Source organism: Colletotrichum gloeosporioides (genome assembly GCF_011800055.1).
Source record: "Colletotrichum gloeosporioides strain Lc1 chromosome Unknown consensus_21, whole genome shotgun sequence".
Classification (NCBI taxonomy): domain Eukaryota; kingdom Fungi; phylum Ascomycota; class Sordariomycetes; order Glomerellales; family Glomerellaceae; genus Colletotrichum; species Colletotrichum gloeosporioides.
In genome coordinates, this window is record NW_025544666.1 from 327950 (window position 1) to 348964 (window position 21015).

The 21015-nt window shown below is 55.4% G+C and overlaps 3 protein-coding genes across 3 annotated transcripts; 1 reads left to right on the forward strand and 2 right to left on the reverse strand.

Annotated features, from left to right (window-relative positions):
* Positions 1–1741: 1741 nt before the first annotated feature.
* GCG54_00013050 (DnaJ protein ERDJ3A) lies at positions 1742–3577 on the reverse strand (the record flags this gene model as incomplete). Its single annotated transcript, XM_045412912.1, has 1 exon — positions 1742–3577. The coding sequence occupies one exon, from the start codon at positions 3575–3577 to the stop codon at positions 1742–1744; it is 1836 nt and encodes a 611-aa protein (XP_045267570.1).
* A 12768-nt stretch (positions 3578–16345) lies between these two features.
* On the reverse strand, positions 16346–16925 carry GCG54_00013051 (uncharacterized protein; the record flags this gene model as incomplete). Its single annotated transcript, XM_045412913.1, has 2 exons — positions 16346–16733; positions 16801–16925. Coding segments are annotated over 2 exons (513 nt in total), but the record flags the coding sequence as incomplete, so codon positions are not given.
* A 1621-nt stretch (positions 16926–18546) lies between these two features.
* On the forward strand, positions 18547–20919 carry GCG54_00013052 (uncharacterized protein; the record flags this gene model as incomplete). The annotated part of the gene is made up of 1 exon (XM_045412914.1): positions 18547–20919. One exon carries the CDS (start codon positions 18547–18549, stop codon positions 20917–20919), a length of 2373 nt encoding a protein of 790 aa, XP_045267572.1.
* Between the last annotated feature and the right edge of the window lie 96 nt (positions 20920–21015).

A 21015-nucleotide genomic window follows, 5' to 3' on the forward strand; every position in this document is an offset into this window, starting at 1 on the left:
TACCCTACCACCCATCTGCTGACACAGCTTGTAATGATATAAAAGCCCTCCTCCCGACAAATCCCAAGGCCGCTTAATGAAGTTCACGCCATGTCCGCATTGGTCTACCCAGCTTTCCATCGCAGACGCCACGTACGACAACGTAATCCCCATCACCCAGGCAAACACACATCTTGCCCCCTCATTTCACCTCTTTTAAATCGTCGTCCGTCTTCTCCTCCACTTGCCGTCTATTCTCACCCAACACACACCCTTGGACCCCATCTCTGCTCCCCAACTTGATCTTTCCAAAGCAACATACCAAAAGAACAACCCGGCCACAATTCCTTTGACCCAGCCCCGGCCCCAGCCTTCAGTACCGCTACTTCTACGATTGCTGCAGAGAATCATTCCAATCCAACGCCTCCGGCTTATATACCGCATCCTCGCCCTGAACCACTTACCGTTCCTCAACCATTCTATCCACCTTCACGAAGGACCCCCTTCCCGTCTTCTGTTCAGACATAACCAATATTCTAAACCACTCAAGCACTCACCCAAGAATCGTTCTCATCATCCCCAAGACCACAAGGCAAAATCTCACCCCTCTCATGTCACATTCACACATAACCTCACGCAAACTTGACACTCACTCTCACCCCAAATAAATTGCAAGAAACGTCCATTGACATTGTAGCTAAACCCGAGTCCCCAAGTCCTCGGGCCCTCTCATAACGAACTAGGCAATATATCTCTGCCTTATGCCCTGTATAAACCTTCCCTCCTCTTCCATTTCTACCCTCATCCCTGTATCCCCTTACAGCTCTCGAAACTTCCCCAAAAATGAGTGTGGTATCTTTCCTTCCAAAGTCAACTCCAAAGCGAATGACGGTGACCAAAAAAAACACACAAATGTAGATAAAAAAGTTCGATATCTTTAGTTTCGTTAATTGAGGCTAGATAGACAGCCCGTTTCATAAGATAGGATAAACGCAAGAAATAGCAGCTCATAAGAGAAAAATAATCGCCTTCCCAATGCATGCATGTATGTGTGATGTGATGTGTGATGTGATGGATGTGTGTGTATCGTCAGACTCCAGCGTACAACAACCTCTGTGAGAAACCCAGGACTATCCCAAAACAAAGTCCCCGTTGCATAAAGACCGGGCTGGGCGGTCGTCGGCGGTTTCGTCGCGGTCACGGTCACGGGTGTGAGACCCTCGGTGAGAGAGAGCCCTGGGCTGCCTCGCGGGCCGCAAAGCCACACATGACAACCCGACACGGCCACTCGACTCCGCTCCCCGCAGAACACGTCGTGACACAACCTCCACCAGGCAACCGCCAGCCCGCCCAAAGCACGTCTCGCTCCAATAAATGCCAATCAACGACCGATGTATCCATGCGGCCTTTCATATTCCCTCGGATGCCATCCCCCCTCCCAAGCGCCATGATATTTGGGCCTTTCTTTCAACAGCCCTCCCGAAAGTTGATATCAGAAAAAATAAGACATGTCGGTAACTCGTTACTGTATGTGTTTAGAATCTTTGTTTGTCGTCCCCTCATACCAGCACGGAACCAGAGAAAAAGAACCCAGATTGGAAAACGGACAAAGAAATGGACCGAATGTGGTGTAAAAAGTGAACCGCGTCGCGGGACACGCGGGAGTGGGCTGATCTGGACGCATTCCTGCGCGATCGGCTCTCCTCGCGGAGACGGCGGCCTGTGGGAGAGACGGTGGCAACCCTGCCGGCTGCTGTCCCTACTAGGCGTAACCAGTTGCGTACTCGTAGTGGGGGTCACGGGCTCTGCGGGGGATGTCGCTGTAATTGACGTCTGCCATGCTGTAGGGAGCAGAGGTCTTGACGCTGTCGCCAAAGCCCGAGTAGCCGCTCGTTCCCCGGTCCATCGACGGGCGCTCGACGTAGTAGGCCCTACGAGGCGGAGACTGGTCGCGGTAGTAGTGCGACGACTTCGACTCGACCGGAACAGCACGGCCGGCGTTGACCGTGTAGCGGGTTGAGCGGCCGGCGTTGTAGTCGATGGGGACGGGCTCGTCGACAATCTTGCGGTGACTCCTGCGGGAGTGTCGCGGCTCGTCCTCGGATTCCGAGTCTTCGCTGACGGTCTGCGATTGCATCCTGGAGCGGTGGCGGCCGCGCGAATCGTCGGCGCCGGGGTGGAAAGTCTGAGCCCTTTGGAGGCCGGGAATCGGGCGGCTGTAGGTGGTGTCGAAGGTGGTAGCCCTGGTGACCTTGGGCGGCGAGCCACCGGCCATGGGGGATGAGTGCGCGGAAGCATATTGGGGCATGCGGGCAGTCGGGGAAGCTTCCACGATATTGTAAGCCGGCTCCTTGGCGGGCGACTTCTTATGGCTCGACTTGTCCCGCTTCGAATCGGATGAGCGTCTCGTCTTTGAGCGGCGGGCGTCGTCCTCGGCAGGCATGGGAGGCACCGGGGGGGCCGCGAAGGGCGTCACAGCGGGCGGCGTGGGAGCTGCGACCGGGGGAGCGAAGCGGCTGCTCTCGTGGTATGTCGCGGCACGAGCCAGCCCCGGTCCGCGGCGAGACTTGTCCATGTAGGCTGCAGCAAAGAGGATGTTGTCGTCCATCTTTGTGGCCGAGGCATCGGTCGGGAGGGCAGGAGTTGGCGGCGGGGCCTCCTCACGCACGACTTCTCGCGGGATGGAGCGGGATCGCACCTTCTCCTCCTCCCTCTTCTTGCTGCTGCTCGATTTCTTCTCCTTGAAGTAGGTCTCGCCCTCACCGAAATCTTCAATGTAGGCACCCACGTTCCTGTGTTTCTTCGACGCGGCCTCGGCCTTGCGGGCCTTTTCACGCTCCTTGTCGGCCTTTTCCTGAGCCTTTTCTTGAGCCTTGCGCTGGCGGCGAAGAAGCTCCCTCTCCTCAGCGGCCTTCTCTGCGGCTCTTTCTGCCTGTTTCCTGGCAGCCCTCTCCCTGTCTTTGCGTTCTTGGCGTTCCTTCTCTGCGTCTCGTATCCTCCTCTCCTCCTCCTTCCTCCGTCTACGTTCACGATCCGCGGCGCTCTCCTCTTCCTGGCGAGACGGCTTCTCGTACGTCTTCTCGTAGACCTTTCCGTAGTCCTTCTCGTAACTCGCAGCCCGACGAGCCGCACGGGGCTCCTCGAAAATGGGACTTGAGCGGTGGATCTCCTCGTCCCACGATCGCGAAGGGTACTGCGAGTACATCTTGTTGGGCGACCGGTACGTCGACGAGGTTGTCGTCTTGAAGGTGTCTGCTCGGGGCTCGGCGGTGCGGATGTTGACGTCGTAGGTCCTCGCGGAGGCGGCACGCGGCGCGGAGGTGTTGGCGCCCTTGGCGGCGGCCATCTCCTTGCGGAGCTCGGCCAGCTTGACGTTGTCGTCGTACTTGAGGCGCTCGTTCTCATCGCTCAGCAGCTCGTAGGCCTGCTGGACCTTCTGGAACTCATCCTGCTTGATTGCCTTGAGGGCCGGGTCCTGGACCTTGTCGGGGTGGCACTTGAGGACCAGCTTGCGGTGGGCGGATCGGATCTCGGGGAGCTGCGCATCCTTGGAGACGCCTAAAATCTTGTACGGATCAGGGGGCAGGGAGGAAGACATATTGGGCAGGGCGTCTGTTGGTGGCGTGGTGTTTGGGTGGCTCGTGAATCCAGCTCGACGGCGTCCAAAGGAGGCGGAGGTCGGTTCTTCAGGAAGGGTGCGATGACGTTAAGACTGCGAGATGTCGCTCGCAGTGTTGGGTGTCTGGGCGCACGACGAGGCTATTGTTGCATTGAGGCGGTGGTGATTAGGGAGTCGAGGCTGGGCGGGTTTGCGGGTTGCAGGATGCAGGTTGCTGGTGGATGGATTGGAATTTGGGGGCGGCGGTGCCCGGCGTCAGGATGGCGATCCGGCGAGTGGGAAGGAATTCGAGGGATGGAATGTGGAGGGAGTGGAAGTGTTTAAGGGCCCTGGGGTAGCAACAAGGCAAAGGTAGTAAGGTGGTAGTATGTATGCTGAAGTGAAGGCGCGCGCAAAGAGAGAGGAAAGGTATGGAAATGTACTGTCGGGTAAGGCAAAGGCGAGGTGATGAAGTAAGACGGGTTGTTGAAGCAAGGTAAGGTGAGGTCGGTTTGTGGTAAGGCGATGGAGTGTAGATCAGAAGAGAGGCAAGAACGGGCGGCGGGATGGCAAAGAAGAGAAGAAGCGAGCTGGCAGGTCGGCTACGCAGGGTATTCGTATGAGGTAGTGACGGATACTGGTGGTGGTGGTGGTGGTGGTGCTGGTACCGGCGAAGGTACAAGCAAGCAAGCTGACTGGCTGTAGGGCGACGACGATCGTGGGTCGTGGCTCAGTCTCTTTCGAGCGCTGTGGTGCGGTTCCGCGGTTTCCCCTCGACAACGACGAACGAGCAGCCAGAGAGGAGCGAAGGGGTGGAGTTGTTGTTGCTGTTGTTGGTGGGTTGATTGATGTGTTGCTTGGATGTTCGCGAGAAAGCGACGGGGAGAAGAACCAAGAACCAAGGAGAGGGGACCGAGAGAGCCAGGACCGGAGTGAATGACCACTGGGGACCGATGCGGTTCGACTAATGATGATTGAGCGAGTGGGAAGCGAGTGTTGCAGATGCAGCAGTGAGTTGATTGATTCCTTTTGGCACGGATGCTGCTGGGGAAGAGATCGAGAGACACGGAGACAGGCCCAGAGACACCAAAGAGCGTCCAGTCAGCCAACTGAGAGTGAGAGGTGATCGGTCAGTGGAGCGCGAACAACAAGCGGCGTGGAGCCCGGGGGGGCGTTGTTGGTGGGTCGTTCGTCGTCGTGGGCCGTGGGCCGTGGACCTGGTCAGGGCCGTGGGTGACCACACACTCACGCTGGACTAGCAGCACTCACACTGCGATTGGCACTGGCGCGGGCGGCGTGGGTGATGGCTGCGGCCTGGCTTGGCAGGTGTCCGAGTTGTGCGGTACGTATCTTCGTCTCCAGTACGTACTGTTCGTGACGGAAGTACTCCAGGTACGTACTTCCTTCCCTCGCCCTCAATTCCGTCCTTAAAATCCTCACCAGAGGAAAAGAGTGTGGTCGGTGCTGTAGGGGGAGGCTGGGCCAGGCCTGCTCTTTTTTTCTCTCGGTACGTACCGCCTGGCAGCGGGCACCAAAGACGTCACGGGCTGCTCGGAGGGAAGGCGGTGGGGTCTCCTCCCCGAGTCTGGAGTGCTTCTGGTTGGACGAAGCAGGGTCTGCAGCGGATCCGTGTCCAGTCAGAGTCCAAGACGGACGTCTAGCGCGGGAACACTGAGGGCTTCCGTTTCAACGGAACGGATGATGGGCAGTCGGTGGAACGCCTGTCTCTCGCCCTCCTTCTCAGTAGCCTGTGTCCGTATACGTACCTTACCTCCGTTAGCATCTTCACTTCTACACGTTTGCTGCCCAAGCTGAGGCGAACCATCAACTAACCTCCAGCACTAACTTTTTGCCCGACCTCAACACAATGGGAGGCGACTGATTGATATCTCGCTGCCAGTCCTTCCTGTTCAGGAGGTGTGGTCAACCCTTCGGGGCTGCTCTCCAGGGCTGTCGCGGCGAAACAAACGCTGATGGGCGTTGATGGGCACTGCGAGGCGGTACAAACGGGAGTGATGAGGGGCTTGTAACTTGGTGAGACGGTCGTGGCCTTGGCTGATGATGACGGGGGGCCCAGATAGGGATCCCCAAGTCTTGATGTCGACTCGTTCAGAGAGGGGGCTGGAGGGGCTGATGGCCGTGATGCGATGGCGAGCGGGTAGCCTTAGCCTTAGCTTCAGCCTAGCCTGTGTACTTGACCTACTCTAAAAACCACCTCGAATGGGGACTGTACTCGCGGCACTGCGTCTGTAGTCTGTGGAGTTTGTGTACCTTTGGTTTTGGGGATGGATTGCTTGGCCTGTCATTGGAAGCCGTCCGTCGGTGCTACTATGACCACAGGCAGTCTAGTGGTGAGAAACCTCAGACATCATCTGGACTTTTTGTCCTTCGATTCTGACATGACAGCGCCTCCGGTCTGTTCTGTTCGGCGTTCCTGCTATTCTTATCAATGGCAGTGTTCTTGCGCCGTCGCACACACATCGGTCTCGTCGTCCTGCGCGGTCTCCGTCCCGCGCGCTGGCGTCAACGGCGCTCGTCTGTGCCCTTCTCTCCGCTTCCACCGCCTCGGACATGTCCTCTCGTCTGCGCTGCTCTGCCCGTACCGACCCATGCCGGGAGGTACATACATCCGCCCATCGCCCAAAGGAGCGCGGTACAGCAGGGTGCTGTGCGGCCTGTGGCTTGCTGCAGCCGGGGGCGGATGGATTTGACCCAGACGGCGAATGGCTTGATGACTGAACCCTGGCGGAGCTGAGGTAAGATGCGAAAGCAAGCCAACTGCAAGCCCGCGAGAGCCCCGACTGACGTATGCGAGACCCCTGAGACCTGGGGTCTCTCTGGGTCACTTGCGTCCTTTTGGATCCCTTTTTTTCTGGGGGCCTCTCGTGCCTTCAGTTTCACTGACAAAACCCGGCGTTGTCGGGGAGATTGTTGGTCAAGTATCCGTGTGATCCTCTTGCCTGGGAAAAGGCGGCGTGGGAGACGCTTCTGGCGATGAGCGACAGGGACGGCACATGGGCTTCTCTGCCCGGCTGCCGTAGTTCCCCATCCATCCCTCGCGGCGGTCGCGGATACGGTGAAGGGGTGCTTGCGACGACGTCCGGGCGACGAAGGTACCTCTCCTTGCCTTTCCGGTACGAGGTGTACAACTTCGTGTCCGCGGGGGCATGACCGGGATGTGTTCAGGTCCCCCCGGAGCAGCTGTATCGGGGCCAAAAAATTCACGGCGAGAACGACGACGACGCTGGCGACGACTGTGAAGCTGCGCCTCGGGGAGAATTGATTCCTATGGGGCGAGTATGATGCCGAATGAATCAACATGGATCAATCTCTGCTTCCACTTGCATTTGTCTCCGCCGGATCCAACGGGGATTCGGCCACTTCGCGAGGCATGGCAAAAAGAGACCGAATTTTTTTGCAATTTTTTTTTTTTTCGTCCAGGGGCGAATAATGGCCTTCGTTGGTTCCAATGGAGCCCGAATGCAAGCAATGCTGTGGTTCTGGAAGGATATGGGTGTGTGGTTGTGTGGTTGTACCCGCGAGAAGCTGCGCTGCAAATCGAGGCAATGGCCAATGAACCAAGAGCAAACAGTTGCACTGGAGGGAGGACCTGAATGTGGCCAGGAGCAATTGGTGGCCGGTAGTGGCTTGAAGCCGAGGTCCTGGATACTTTGCCTCGTGAGGGGTAATGGGGCAACCGCCACGTACCGTCTACAAGGGTGCCGCGGGAAGGGCTGGCTCACCTCCATCAAGTACCTGTTGTCACTGTACTTTTTTCCTGTTCATCCTTTTTCTTCAGTGGCAACAGCGCGGCAGCGCCAGCAACACAGGTGCCACCGTTCTGAAGGAAGCAGGCTCTGGTCTCGCTGAAACGTCTTTTTGCTGTGCAGCCCGTGTTTTCAAGCAACAACCTGGGACGAAAACGCTCCGTTTCCCGAGCATACCTAGCACAACATGACAGGACTCACACAACTCACAATAGGGTGTTGAACATGCAGTAGCCACGCTCTTCCATCCGAGTCTAACGTGACCAGACACCTTCTTAGCAAGCGTTAGCCGGTTGCTTAGTTGCTGCCGTCTGTGTACGGCGGTACCATGACTATGCATAGTGCTTGCTGGAAGGTGTCAACGAACCAGCGACGGTGTTCCTTTCGGCGAGGGCGACGATCAGGTCGGAGGCATTCGGGACGCAAATTTGGTTGAATCAGCAAATGTCTGACCCTCCTCCGTGCTGTCTCTGGGCTGGTGATATTTCTGGCTAACCATGCCGCTGTCACCGCCGACAGAACGTTGTCGCTACCCCCGAAGAAGCATGGAAGCCATATTTGGCAGCACGGGAAACATGATTTCAAACGCATCCATCAGCCGTTGCTGAGGTAATGCCCAGACGGGCCCTGCTCCCATTCTTCGGACATCACTTGCGTTTATTCGTAGGTATTCGAATAGTCCGTACCCTGAGGTGCTGATGACACACGCAGCCAACACAAACACAGCCCGGGCTCTGTCTGCAGTCCCTGCCTGACAACTGCAAGAGCAAGGCAAGCCCGGGGACATCTGGCGGTGAACGAACACCTTGTTTGACAACCGTTTGCGATTAAAGCGGGCCGGGCGGGCACTGGAGCCCCGTCCTCCGTCGCCGTGACTCCCGCTCCTTCAGTGCTCCTGCTGCTGCCAGAGAAAGGTACATGAATACGTCCAAAGATACGTACTCTTTTCGCTTAGGTAAGGCTCGGGAGATGTCCATGCCTTACGAGGACATTCCCGGTTCGGCAGGAGTGCCAGAGTTTACGGTGGCAGCTGTCTGAAATGTCACCGTCTGACCCAGACCACCAAAGCACCGCCTACCGTCTGTCAGTCTCGCTAACCCAAGGAAGCAGCAGTCCAGACGTTCTCAGTAACTAAGTGACAACCCAACCATCAGTCATGTCGACCCAACCCAGTCCATTTTCGACGGCACAAATGACGATGGTCATTTGGCGTTCGGTGCCCAACTCATCGTCACCTTTTTCTGAAAGACCAAATTAATCAAATAACCCACGGCAAAGCCCGACGACGACGTCGTCGATGGCTACCGGCATCGAAGATGGCCACCAAGCCCGTGTTTGTGGCCGGCCTGGACTCCCAAATGATATCAGTCTCTGCTGCCACCAGCCAAAGAAACGTCGCCAGCAAAGTCATGGGTGCGCTATCCCGGGTCGATATGCCATACGAGGCTAGCCGTAGCTGGCCTTCAGCAGCTGCCGTTGCCTATTATTTGTCCTTTCCCGCCGGGAACGCGCAAGATGCCATGCCACACTACCTATTGCAGCACTTCGGATGAGAACACTGGCCGTTCGACACATGGCCCTCCATTGTCCAGCCTGTTCTGGCCTGGCCGGCCCTCCGTCACCTTACCTTCTCCGGACTAACCAAGGACAACATCCCACTCCTCGTTGGCTTGCAGCGCCCAGAAGGGGCAGAGGAACCGCAAACCTGTCTGCCCATCGCATCGTCTGTCTTGCTCCAGTCGCTCCCATCGATCCAGAGCAACGTCACTGTCGCAGACTGAATAACTAACTGGCTGCCACAAGCGTCATCGGCTAGAGCCCTACGAAGGATTGCTCTCTTGAATCTCCTTCACACCCTTTTGCTCGGCCTTGTCTCAAAGAATTGCCTCGGAGAGGTTCATCACAGGCTTCCATGCGCTTCTCGAGCCTTGCATCTTGTCAAGCTTGGTTCGCATCCACCACTCGTGTTGCCTCTACCATGCATCCCAAGGGGGGATAATGAGCGCGCATCTACCTTACTCGCAAGCGGCCGATGCATCTCGCTAGTGACCAATGGAGGCCGCCTGCTTTCGACACCGACTGTGGAGTCTGGCTCCCGTCGCTCGAATTCGCCCGTTATCCGTCGCCGGCATGCCTGCGAGAGCTCCGAATTCGCCCTCCGCCGTCCAATGTCTACGGCGGCCGGCAATGGAGGCAGCAACAGATGGGTTTTTCAGGGTCGTAGTCGACCAGTGACGGCGGCCACGGCAGAGTGCGTGCATGACACCATTCAGAATCCCAGACGGGCTTCCTGCATCCCCCATCACACAATATCACAAACCGTCCGACTTTCAGGGCCATTCGACTCTCGGGACATGTGCCTCAGCATGCCATCCCACTCTCCCATACTCGTGATGGGATCGCCCGTCACCACACAAGGTCGCGTGTCAGCGGCCACACGAAGATCGGAAGCAGGTACGAACTCTCATCATCACAGCCCCCAAACTCAAGCGCCCACCAGACAGTTGTGTGGACGGGGCTTCAACATGTGCAAAAAGCCGGCACCCATCTCGCCGTCTCCTCCACGTGAAATATCTCACGCCGCTGTGTGGGATGGGAGGTCTGCATCCTGCTGCCATTGGGCCAGGAGACCCCGCCATTCAGGACCAGAACACAAGACTGCCTCCCACGCCAACAAATCAGACGAAACATGGCACGCCGTGACGACCAGTCAGAGAGGCTCAGCTGCAGCTAGCTCCCAGCGAATGGAGACCTAGACCACGGGAGATTTTCTCAGCGGCTGCCGCATTGAAAGATACAGTGCTCGAATCATGTCGACCCTAGATATCCTGGCGTGAGGCAAGCTTAACAGATAGTAGCTCTCGGTCACGAAGCTTCTTCCAGGGCATATCAGCTCGGAGCTATCACCAAGTACATGGGCAAGCTACAAGTTACCCCTCAGCAGCACCTCACGACGCCGTCGCCGCCGTTTCTGACTGGCGCTTGGCTGCCAACGGGGTTTCACGTTTTAGCGGTCAGCGGCGTCTGGGCCAATGGTTCGAGGACGACCTAATCGTCCCGTCTCGTCTTGTCTCGTGCGCCCAGCGGGGTCAGGTCCGTTTTCTCCACTGCGGATGATCAGCTGGCTGGCGCCGCAATCGCGCGGGTTTAACAGCTGCTGTTAAGGCATCGCCCTGCGAGGCCTCAGCAAGGCCATCCCACGCTGTCTTCTGCCCACCTTTGCCTTAGCACCGCCGGTATCTCAGCTATCGGTCGATCATGGACTTTTCGTCCGTACTTGGTAGGGGTTGCAGCTCGATCGGATTGGTGCGGGGGGTGTCGATCGGCCGTCTGAGATGCAGCAGGCTGCTCGCTTGTCACAGGTCAGTCGCTCACCCGTCTGTTCAGTGTGAGCAGTAAGACGGGCTGTGAGTGAACGGCGTGAGTGAGAGTGAGAACTGAGCAGCCAACGAGTATGAAGCCATAGACGACGAGAGGTGACTTGGCTGTACCACGGCTTCAGAGGTGATCCCTTCTTCAGAAATGCCGACGCAGAATTCACCAGGGAAAACCCTCTTTCCTCCCGTGCAAATCATCAGAGAAAACCACTCAAAGTTGGCACCTCAAGACCAGGTCTTCCCAGCACACGTTCACATTCACGGCGGAAACGGCGGTCGATGGCCTATCACTGACAAGATTCGGCAAGGTATGCAGGTCAGTTGGATGGGAATTTTTTCCGTTTCTTACCACAGAGCGGGGACTCCGCCAACTGCCGTCGTCGCCAATCGAAGCCGCCGTTTCCCGCCCGGTCCAGAGCGAGTGTTCGTGAGGGAGGGAGCATGGATGCCATCCCATCTTTTCCGCCCAGAATCCAGGAACTCTGTGTGAAGCCGCTGCATCTTGGAAGCCAGCGCTGACGATCTCTCCAAGGAAAGAGCTTCCAGAAGAGCACAGAGGCATTTTATGTATGGGGCTTTCTGGGAGTGCCATTCTTGCTAGTGCCAGACTTTGCGATGTGTAGCGGTCGTTTCCTGGCTAGGACATCGCTGCCAGGTCCATGGCGGTGAACGTTCCTGACAAGCTTGGACGGAGGGCCTTTGGTAGAGCTTCGCTCAAGCTTCCATCCATGCGACTTCATGCGTTGTTCAATTGAGACTTTTTTTTTCGCAGTTGCCTCATGATGAGCCATGGTTTTTTTTTTTTACAGGTCGCATCTCGATGGACTGATATCCTCGTGAGCAGACAGTCAGGCAGGGTCTCAGGTTCGCATTGAGAGCACACACACACGCACACACGACCCCGCGATTCCGATCACATCACACTGGGCACCATGATCCCACTGCCCGCCGTCCTGGGCTCACCCACTCACACACGCACTCACTCGCAGAGACCCAGCACCCCTCCTCAGAGACACTCCGGGCCCCACAGATGAGCTCATTGGCCGCGCAGCAAGCGCCGGCTGCAACCAACCCGTTTTGGGGGAGGGAGGGGCAGTGGTGCCTCTTCGCTTTTGGCGCCGCAGCCCGAACGGAAGGGCTGATGTCTGGGAATGTGTGCTATGTGAATGTGCAGTTCTTGCCTTATACAGCCGCAGAGCCTGCTTGATGCATACGCCGTACAGGACGTTGGCAGCAGTTCGAGTAGGCGGGAGGGCCATTGAGGGGCGGAGGGGGGTTTAGGCATGGACCAACCGGCTCGGGGCCGCGGGTATGTTGTGTATGCTTGGTATGTAGGTGCTATGTGCTTACGGGATATCTGTTCGAGTAAGCACACCCGAGAGGTTGATTATCCTCTTCGTGAGTGCTTTTTTGGCCTATTAGAGATGGCTGTGGGAGTGTGCCTGGGGAATCTGGCACTTTTTGTCAGAGAGGGAGGGAAGATGTATCGTGGAGGGGGCGCCGTGGTTCTTTCTGGGGGTGTTGGTTGGGCTGGTCGGTTTGTATGCGGCCTGAGGCTTTTGGAGAGGTAAGTTGTGAGAATTGATATAATTGTTTGTTGTTCCCTCACGGCCGTTGAAAGGGTCCTCGTTGTGATTGATTGTGAGGGTTCAATGGCTTTCGGGTGGATGTGGCCTTTTTCGCGGCCTAGGTCATGGTATACAGTAAGGGGGGGAGGGGGCATCCGCGGAGTACAGGATCGAAGATGCGGGTTTGGGGCGTAGCGGGCAGTCCAAGTCGGGTCAGATCAGGCCAGGCCAGGCACGGCACGGGTGGTTTGGATGCCTGATGGGATGGATGGTGGTGATGGCGGATGCGGGCTGGATTGGTTGGAATTCTGTGTGTTTTTGGATTGGTTCGGGGGGATGGGGTGAGATTTGGTTGGATGGAACGTTGTAGGAGGAGAAAAAGATGGACTGGTAGGTGATTTTGGGCGGTGGGAGAGGCTCTGTTGCTCTCTGTCTGTCTGCGGCTGAGGAGAGGGTTTGGGGATGGGGGAGGGAGAGGAAGCTTACATCAGATGGAGGTGTGAGGTAAGCATGAGGGCCCCTTCGGAGGCGCCGTTGCAGGTCGTGGGGGAGGTTCTTAGATGGGCATGATGGTACGTGATTAGATGCTGTTTGTGGGCGTATCTCGTGGGGGTGTTTGAGATTCTGGCTGAGGAGAGTGCTGGAGTTGGTGAGGACGGTGGAAGTTGATACACGCTGTTGCCTTATGGGTCTAGAGGCTCATTGGCATCTGCGGTTGTTTCTCCTTGTCTTGGAGTTGTGAAGTCTTGGACGGCTGCCTACCGTCAAAGACATGCTGTGTCTCGAATAGGCAGGAGAACAGGAAGGTTGAGTAGGGTGGCATAGGTTGAGGCTCATTAACATCTGTGGTTGTCCCTCCTCGTCTTGGAGTTGTGAAATCTCGCATGACTGCCTGCGGTCGGGAGCCATGTCGTCCCTCGAATAGGCAGGAGAGGGAGGCTGTGTAGGGTGGTATGGGTTGAGGCTCGGTGCAGATCATTGAGGCGCGACGAGGCTGCGGACGAGGGTGGTTAGCCTCGTTGCCTTTTCTCGGGGGTTGCAGTTTCGTTGGTTTCGGTGAGTGGGTTTCTGCGCGGTTGCGCCGGCGGATTTTGTGATTGTGATTGTGGTTCAGGTTGGAAATGCTAAGCAGTTGATATTGGAAGTTTGCAAGGGATGTCTTTGAGGTGAGGTAGATGGACGGAGGGTGTGTTGGTGTGGCGGAGAATGCTTGCAGTCCACTGACGTATGAGTTAGATGGGTAAGCTCTGTGGGCACCTGTCTAGGTCCGCAAAGAGTATTGACAAGGTTGATTCTGGTAGGGAAGCAGAGTTGATGCTGCATATCGGTGGTTCACTGGATGGGTACTTGATATGGCACAGTGGGAGGCGAGGTGTATATATCCCTTCGGGTGGTTGAACGAGGAAGCAGGATGGAGATGGCCTTATGTGGATGTCTTGGCAGCTTTTGAAATGACACAGATGAACTGGAGGACAGTATCTAAGACAACGAATTAGTGGGGGCGACCACTTAAATGACGTCTTTGACGATGATGATAACGATATCGAGAAGCATAGCGATGGTACACACGTTGGAGAGAATATAGTAGAGACGGTGACGATGACAACGACAACAACGATGGTGACGGTGGTAACGAAGCAAGATGGTTACGAGAAGAAGCGGCTAATAGGGTTTTGGACGCAGTTCCAAGATTTAGATAGCCCCTGTTTCTTTCAACTCCTTCGTTGTCTTCCACGCTGTACATGTTACATCTCAGCTTCCAAATTGAAGAATGTCAGGTCTTCTCCATCTATTTGCGCTTTCTGCATCAATACTTAATGTGAAGCTACGTGCATACTTTGGGACGGTTAAGTGACTAGGTAACAAACAAACCATGTTCATTCGAGTATGCCTAACCCAAGTCTCTTTGTTACATTTAAATCTGCTGCTTTTTCCTGTGAGGATCATAAACCCCACGGCGAGTTGGTCAATGTTCGGCATGGACATATCAAAGCCCTGACAATCTCCTCTCGATACTGAGGTTCTCGAAATGGGCGACGGTCGGAGCATCGATGTTATTACTACCTACTACTACCTTCAACGGAACCAGTGTCCGCTACTTCGCCGACCTCATTCCTGCTCAAATTAGCCTCGAGGGACCGGAGAACGCTTGTGAGACGAGAAACGGCATCAATGTTTGGTCCAATAACGAAGTTTGTACGTATTCGTGGACGAGATGGTCATGGGACGGCAGGATTAGATCGAATTACACAGTATTTCAAGGTGTTCGGGCAAGGAGTGTTGTGAAATACGAAAGAAGTCGAGAGTCGCAATCTTAAAGCTCACTTCAGCTCAACTGGTAGCTCTTTTTTTTTTTTTTTTTTTTTTCGCATTGAGCCTATCTTTGACGTCACAGATTATGTGCTGAGGATAGCAAACCGTATCTTGTAGCCTCGTCTCGTATCAAACTATGTGAATACGCGATTCTAACCCCACCACAACACTATTACCAACGCGGTGAATGCTATGATGTCTATCATATTCATCATTTGCCTTGAGGTTTCCGGAATCCGTCATGCTAGGATAAACAGCCCTCGCACGGAGCAATTCCCCCCAGGATCCCTTGGGATCGTGAATGCCAATGGACCTCCAGATACTGGTGATACATAGTTCGCGGTCTATCCTGAGAAGAAGTTTGTGGACGTGGGGAAGTTCACATTCGACGTACATCAACTCCTTATGCCGAAATCTTTCAGGGAGATCCCAACATCTGCGAGCGTAGATAGGGTTCCAATCCTCACTCTCGGGAGGATTGTCGTTGCACTGGAAATGCATTCCTTCATCGAGAGGCCGGTATTTGTCCATGGCGTAAAGAGCTTCAACATCTTCCCAGTAAGATCTGCTGAATTTGAATGTGAGATAGGAAACCGCTTTTCCATGCGCTATGAATTTTTCGTTTGTCTTGATTTTGGCGTCAAATCCCCGGGCGGCGTCGTTGTCTAGCAGCCGTTGGACATCATAGCTGCGTGAGGCGCTGATGTCCAGCGGCCATTGGACATCATTGCTGCTTAAGATGACCGCCAGTAAGACATGAAACGGAGTGTCGTCATTCCCTGGAAACGTCCTTTGTAGACCTCGACCAAGCAATCCATCAGTGTGCATGTCTTTGTCAAATTTGTACATTGGACGATGCCAGAGTTCTTGAAGTTCGTCTATTGCCAATGACCGGTCGACTCGCGTTTCTTCCAGCGACTGATACACCGGACAGTGTTTGAAGTAAACCATTGGCTCACACAGAACAAGCTTGTGCATTTGATTCGCAACCTTCCGTAAGAAGAGATAAACTAGTGGTTCGTGCTTGTCTTGCCCCCCAGAAGTAGCTGGACTAAGAAGGTATATTTCATCACCCTCTTTGACAATACCGTCTATGTCTTTGGAAGTCTGGACATGGAGACAGCACCGTGACGACCACTCATGATCGCGAGGGTCGGTGTTTTGCTTTTGCAAATCAAATTGCATGACATGTATCTTGATTGCGACCAACGAGAGTGCGCCAGTGTTGTGGTCGACTGTGATCTGAGACGCATGCCAGGGTCGGCCGTATGGTGGGCCGAGTTCCCCGTTGTTGTACGACATGCGCTTGACAGGGAAAGTCAAACCGGGGGGCTTGACCTGATTCCTGGAAGAAACGTTGATGAACCACTGCCAAAAGTCGTGATTCCTCCAAGGTGGTATCCATGACGGTAAGGGATCTTCATACCCTGCAAAGGAAATACATTTTGCAGCAAGGAGAATGTTAAGATCATGCTCATGGATCAGAAGCCAGGCGAACATGCCTATCATCATGTGCTGGTACGAAATTGCGTAACTTGGGATGGGCAAACTGCCGCCGGATGCCCACAGCCCGAGTACACCGTACAGACTGTCTCGAGCGTCTGAACATTTTGACAGTGAGGTCATCCTCATGACCTCTGTCCAAGAATGATTGTGCGATAACCCTCGCGTGGCAAGATTGAGCCATGGCGCCGGGGATGTTGCCAGTTTTTCTGCCATGTTCTCAAGGCTTTGAGGGTACACCTCAAAAACGTTGCTACCATAAGGCATGCTGATGCGAGGTGACAGAACCAGCTCTTGAACGACCCACACTCGAGTAAAGTAGTTTCGTGAGAGAATCTGATGAAGCCCTTGAAGATATTCGAGAGGACGGCGAGACGGCAGAGCGGCTTGGTCATGAGACACAGCGTCTTGTCCAAGCCATAAGAAGACTTGGTTGCAATGGGAGTAGATATGACCCATTTTTAAAATTTGCTGGGTTTTCTCGTTCATGTCGGATTGGTTGATGCAGATGAAGTCGAGCCAGACTAATCTTGTGCCGCTCCAAGGACGAAGGTATCGCAGAACAGCCCAGCAATTTTGGGTTGTGTACAAAATATCCCAGTAGTCGCCGATGTAGATAAGACAGTTGCTGCGAGTTCAAACGGGTCAGTTGATTCCCGCAGTATGAGACTGAGAGTTTGATCGGGCGTGCCTACTGGTCTCTGTTGTTGTCTTCACCGCCCCAGGCGTAGGAGACTGTGTCGTAATCGGGATAATGGTCGTCCTCGAAAACTTCGAATGAAAGGTGAATTGGGTATCTGGTGTCGGATTTGCTAGGCATTGCAGAAATACATGCGAGTCGGAACTCGTTCGGCTTTAAGGATCTCTCGTAGATCTGATTCCCATGGCTTGCTGGGGAAATTGGCGGCACTACCGAAGCTTCCGGGATGTCGGACTTTGTGCCATCATTCGACGTATATGGCACCAAAGGTGGCCACCATAGATTGAGACGTCTTTCTGGCTCGTCTGGAGGCAGCGATTCCAATGAGGAGTGCGTATCCTCGCGAAGGTGTCGCATATCTTTTGCTGACTTGCCGCATCCTCTGCAAACTGGGAAGCCATCCTCTGCGACATGTACTTCCGGCTGGTGACAGGTGGGTGCGTGCCATCTCATGTTGGAGATGGTCGCCAAGTATGATGAGGGCAGGAGGAGTCAGGTATTGCGAGAGGTCAAGCGGGGTAATGTGCAAGATTCCTAGGGGTCCGACAAGACCAACAGAACCAACAAGACCAATTAGAAATCACAGAAGTCAATCAGCGATACGCAGTGGGGAATCTTACAGATTCAACTGATGCTTATGTTGGTTCTATGATCAGGTGTTTTGTAGCCTCGCGACTGTGGAGATTCCCCAATCGTCTCATACATAGAGGAGACAAACACCACAAAAGGATTCATAGGATACAAGTGTGTCATATTCAGACGAACAGTCAAAAACTTGGTCCTCATAACTCTGACATGGATGTTCTTTTTGATGACAAATTTGCCTCATTTCTGATATCTTATGCTAGAGTTTCTGAGAATAAAGTAGCTCACTGTTTCGCATGGAAATTAGAAAAGACACCAACGACGTGTCCTTTGAGAAAACAACCTCGTGGTCCATCAGATATCATATAGAGGCAGTGTTCTTTTCAGCCTGGGCAACTTGCACACAGGATGGATATTTGATTTGTAGATGGGAAATGTTTGCAATGCCTGGTTCGAAAACACTGTTGCAATCAGAACTCGCAGCACCATGCCGTTGACTATAGTCGCCGCTAATTCAGCCGTCAATGGTCCTTTCGTGGGCCGCCAATTTCACGGTTACACAGTATGTCCGTCGAAAGTGCATGTGTTTCTGTTGGTTTCCCATCCGGCCGGAACAACCGGATATCTGGATACGGCTTGTCTGCCTTTCAGGGATAGTTGCAATTTCACTGTAAGTTAAGGCGTTTGCCGAGATAACCGAATACTGAATCTAGTAGTTGGCCCCCAAAGAAAGTTCTCAAGCGAGGTCATCGTAAGGCGCAGCTTTGGAAATCGGCGCGGACGGCTAAGCGTGCGCGAGAGCTTCTAGGTCGCGCCGGATGCCGAATCCGATACCTTCCAGAATTCTTTCTCTCGCCCTTCAACTTCGTTTACCGCGGGATCTTGGAGCAATTACCATGGAGAGCAAAGTGAACAATGCTTTCCTGCCCAATTAGAAGCAATCAATTAACCTTCTTTAGTGTAATGACTCGACTCAGGTACACCCCTGTCCAAGTCGCACATGGCCAGACACCAATGAACTATCGTCGCCCCTTCATCTCACAATGAAAGGCCTCAAAAACTACATGAAGCGACGAGTCCCTGGGCAAGACGGTGTTTCCCAGGTGGTATCGACACCTCGATCCTTCACAAGTTCTGACAGGCACAGGTACCAAACATGCCTCGACACTCCTTTTTAAAGTCATTCGTTTTTTCTTCACTCCTTATCACAGCTCTAGCTGGCAGAGGCGACGTCAAGCACCCCAAGCCTTACCACGAGGTACCGCAACTAGCTAGACATGACTCCTTTGAGTCTTTCGCAGCCCCTATACCAGAACACCTGAACCCCCGCCAAGAGAAGACGGCCGACGGCCTCACCCCCATCGACACCTTCACTTACAACAGCGAGACATGGACGGCCTACGAAGACCTCACACGCTTCGACGGCCCACTGGTTCTGGTCTCAGCTTCCGGCACACGCCGCGAGATCAAGCGATACGTCGAGGCCTCAAGCGACGAGGCTGTCTCGCTCAACCGGACCGTTGACGCGTACTTTGGTCTCGACCCCGCCAACGATGTGAATCTCAAGCAGAACGACGTCCTGGCGGAGCGCCTCCTCAAGGATGGCGAGCCTGTCGAGACGCATGTCCGCGACGTCATCGACCTGTCCTTCCTGCCGTGGGACACGTACCTCGGCAACGTCCAGGCGAACGACACCATGGCGCTGGACTGGCAGTCCACGACGAAGAACTACGCCCCGTGGAACGACCTGCTCGAGGCCGCGGATGGAACGCACTCCAATTACAGCTTCGACGGTCTCCTCGGCGGCTGGATGCCCGCGTGCCGCAAGATCTACCGCGGCCTCAACGACGTGACTGACTGGGTCGACATCACCGCCTTCGCCGACGTCGACTCGCCCGACCCGGAGATCGTCCACGTGTGGTTCTCCATGACGTACATCAAGGGAGGCGTCGTCCGCGCCCACAAGTTCGCTCTGGACTACAAGCAATTCCTGCCCCTGAAGGCACACCCCACCGCCAACGACTTCTACCCGGCGCTCATCCGCTTCACGGACTACTGGACCTCCCACGTGAAAGACGGCCTCTCCCTCACCCTGCCCGACGAGACCTGGGCAGACATGGGCAAGCACGCCTTCGCAGCGGAGCTCGTCAACCGCGGCGGCGGCGTGTCCCCGCGCTACGGCGCCTTCGAGCGCGACTACGGCGGCTCCGAGTACGACGGCTTCCAGGACATCCTGACCAGCTCGCTCACGGCGAACCTCGCGTGGGGCCGTTTTGACCAGGCCAAGGTCGTGCTGGAGAACTACATGGACTGGTACGTCTACGACGACGGCGCGATCAAGATGCGCGGGCCCGCGGTACCGCAGTTCGGCCTGTCGCTGTCCCTGATCGCGCGCTACGTGCAGTACACCGGCGACGCGGCCTTTGTGGAGAAGTATAAGGCCAAGATCCTCGCATGGGTGGGCATGCTCACGACGCGCCAGGACGAGAACCTGAAGCTGCCGGTGACGGACCCGTATTACGGCCTCATCTCCGGCTGGAGCGAGTCCGACGCGGCGCTGCGGAGCGACGCGTGGCGGTTTGAGAAGCCGTATTGGAACAATGCTGCCTTCGCCGCGCGCGGGTTGCGGGATCTGAGCAAGATTGAGGCATTCGCGGAGCAGGCTAAGGACTGGAACGAGCGCGCAGATAAGCTGGTCAACCAGACGGCAGTGACCCTTGAACACTGGACACAGCGCAATCTCACGCCGCCGTATGTCCCTGTGCTCCCGAACGAGACGACGCATGTGCTGGAGGACCTGGCGGAGAAGGGGGACGCGTCGTCGCAGTGGTGGCCTCACCGCGTCTATTCGGAGCTGCTGCATGCGTCTGTCCTTTCGCCGAACCAGACGGACATGGTGATCGACTCAATGCGGGCGTACGGCATCACGAGTCTGGGTGTCGTGGCGAACGTGACGCCCTTGAAGTCTGATACGCGAGATATTCTGGGCTTCATCTCGTACGGCTATGCGTTGAGCCTACTGCTCCAGGACCGCATCGACGAGTTCGTGCTGTTCTTGTACACCCACAGATACCACGTGCACAACCGCGGCCTGTGGCTAGCCGCCGAGGTCGCTGGCACCGGGGGCGGTTCGAGCACGTACTGCCAGCCCTCGGAATTCACCATCCCCATTCTGCTGAGAGCCGCGCTGCTGCTGGACCACCCGGACGACGACGCCTTGTTGGTTGGACGGGGTGTGCCGAGGAAGTGGCTCAGCGAGGGTAAGGTCGCGGTAGAGAGGGCCCCGACGAAATGGGCACTCGTCGATCTGGATATGCAGCTGGACGAGAAGGCGGGTACTGTCACCACGACTTTGGGCTTTGATAAGGCGCCCCCGACGGAGGTGAGAGTCAAGATGAGGGTGCCGGAGGGTCGTCAGCTGAAGAGCGTTACGGTTGGTGGTGCGGCGACGGAGTTCAAGGGAGAGGATGTTACGCTGCGTCTTGGGTCAGATGCCCGCAACGTTACTGTCGTGGGAAGCTTTTCGTAGACATCCGCAATCTGGCCGGGGAAGCACTGGGCTCATCAAAGCATACCGCAGAACATGACCTCCCCTGACTGGGTTCGTGTCTTCCCAAAATGACGC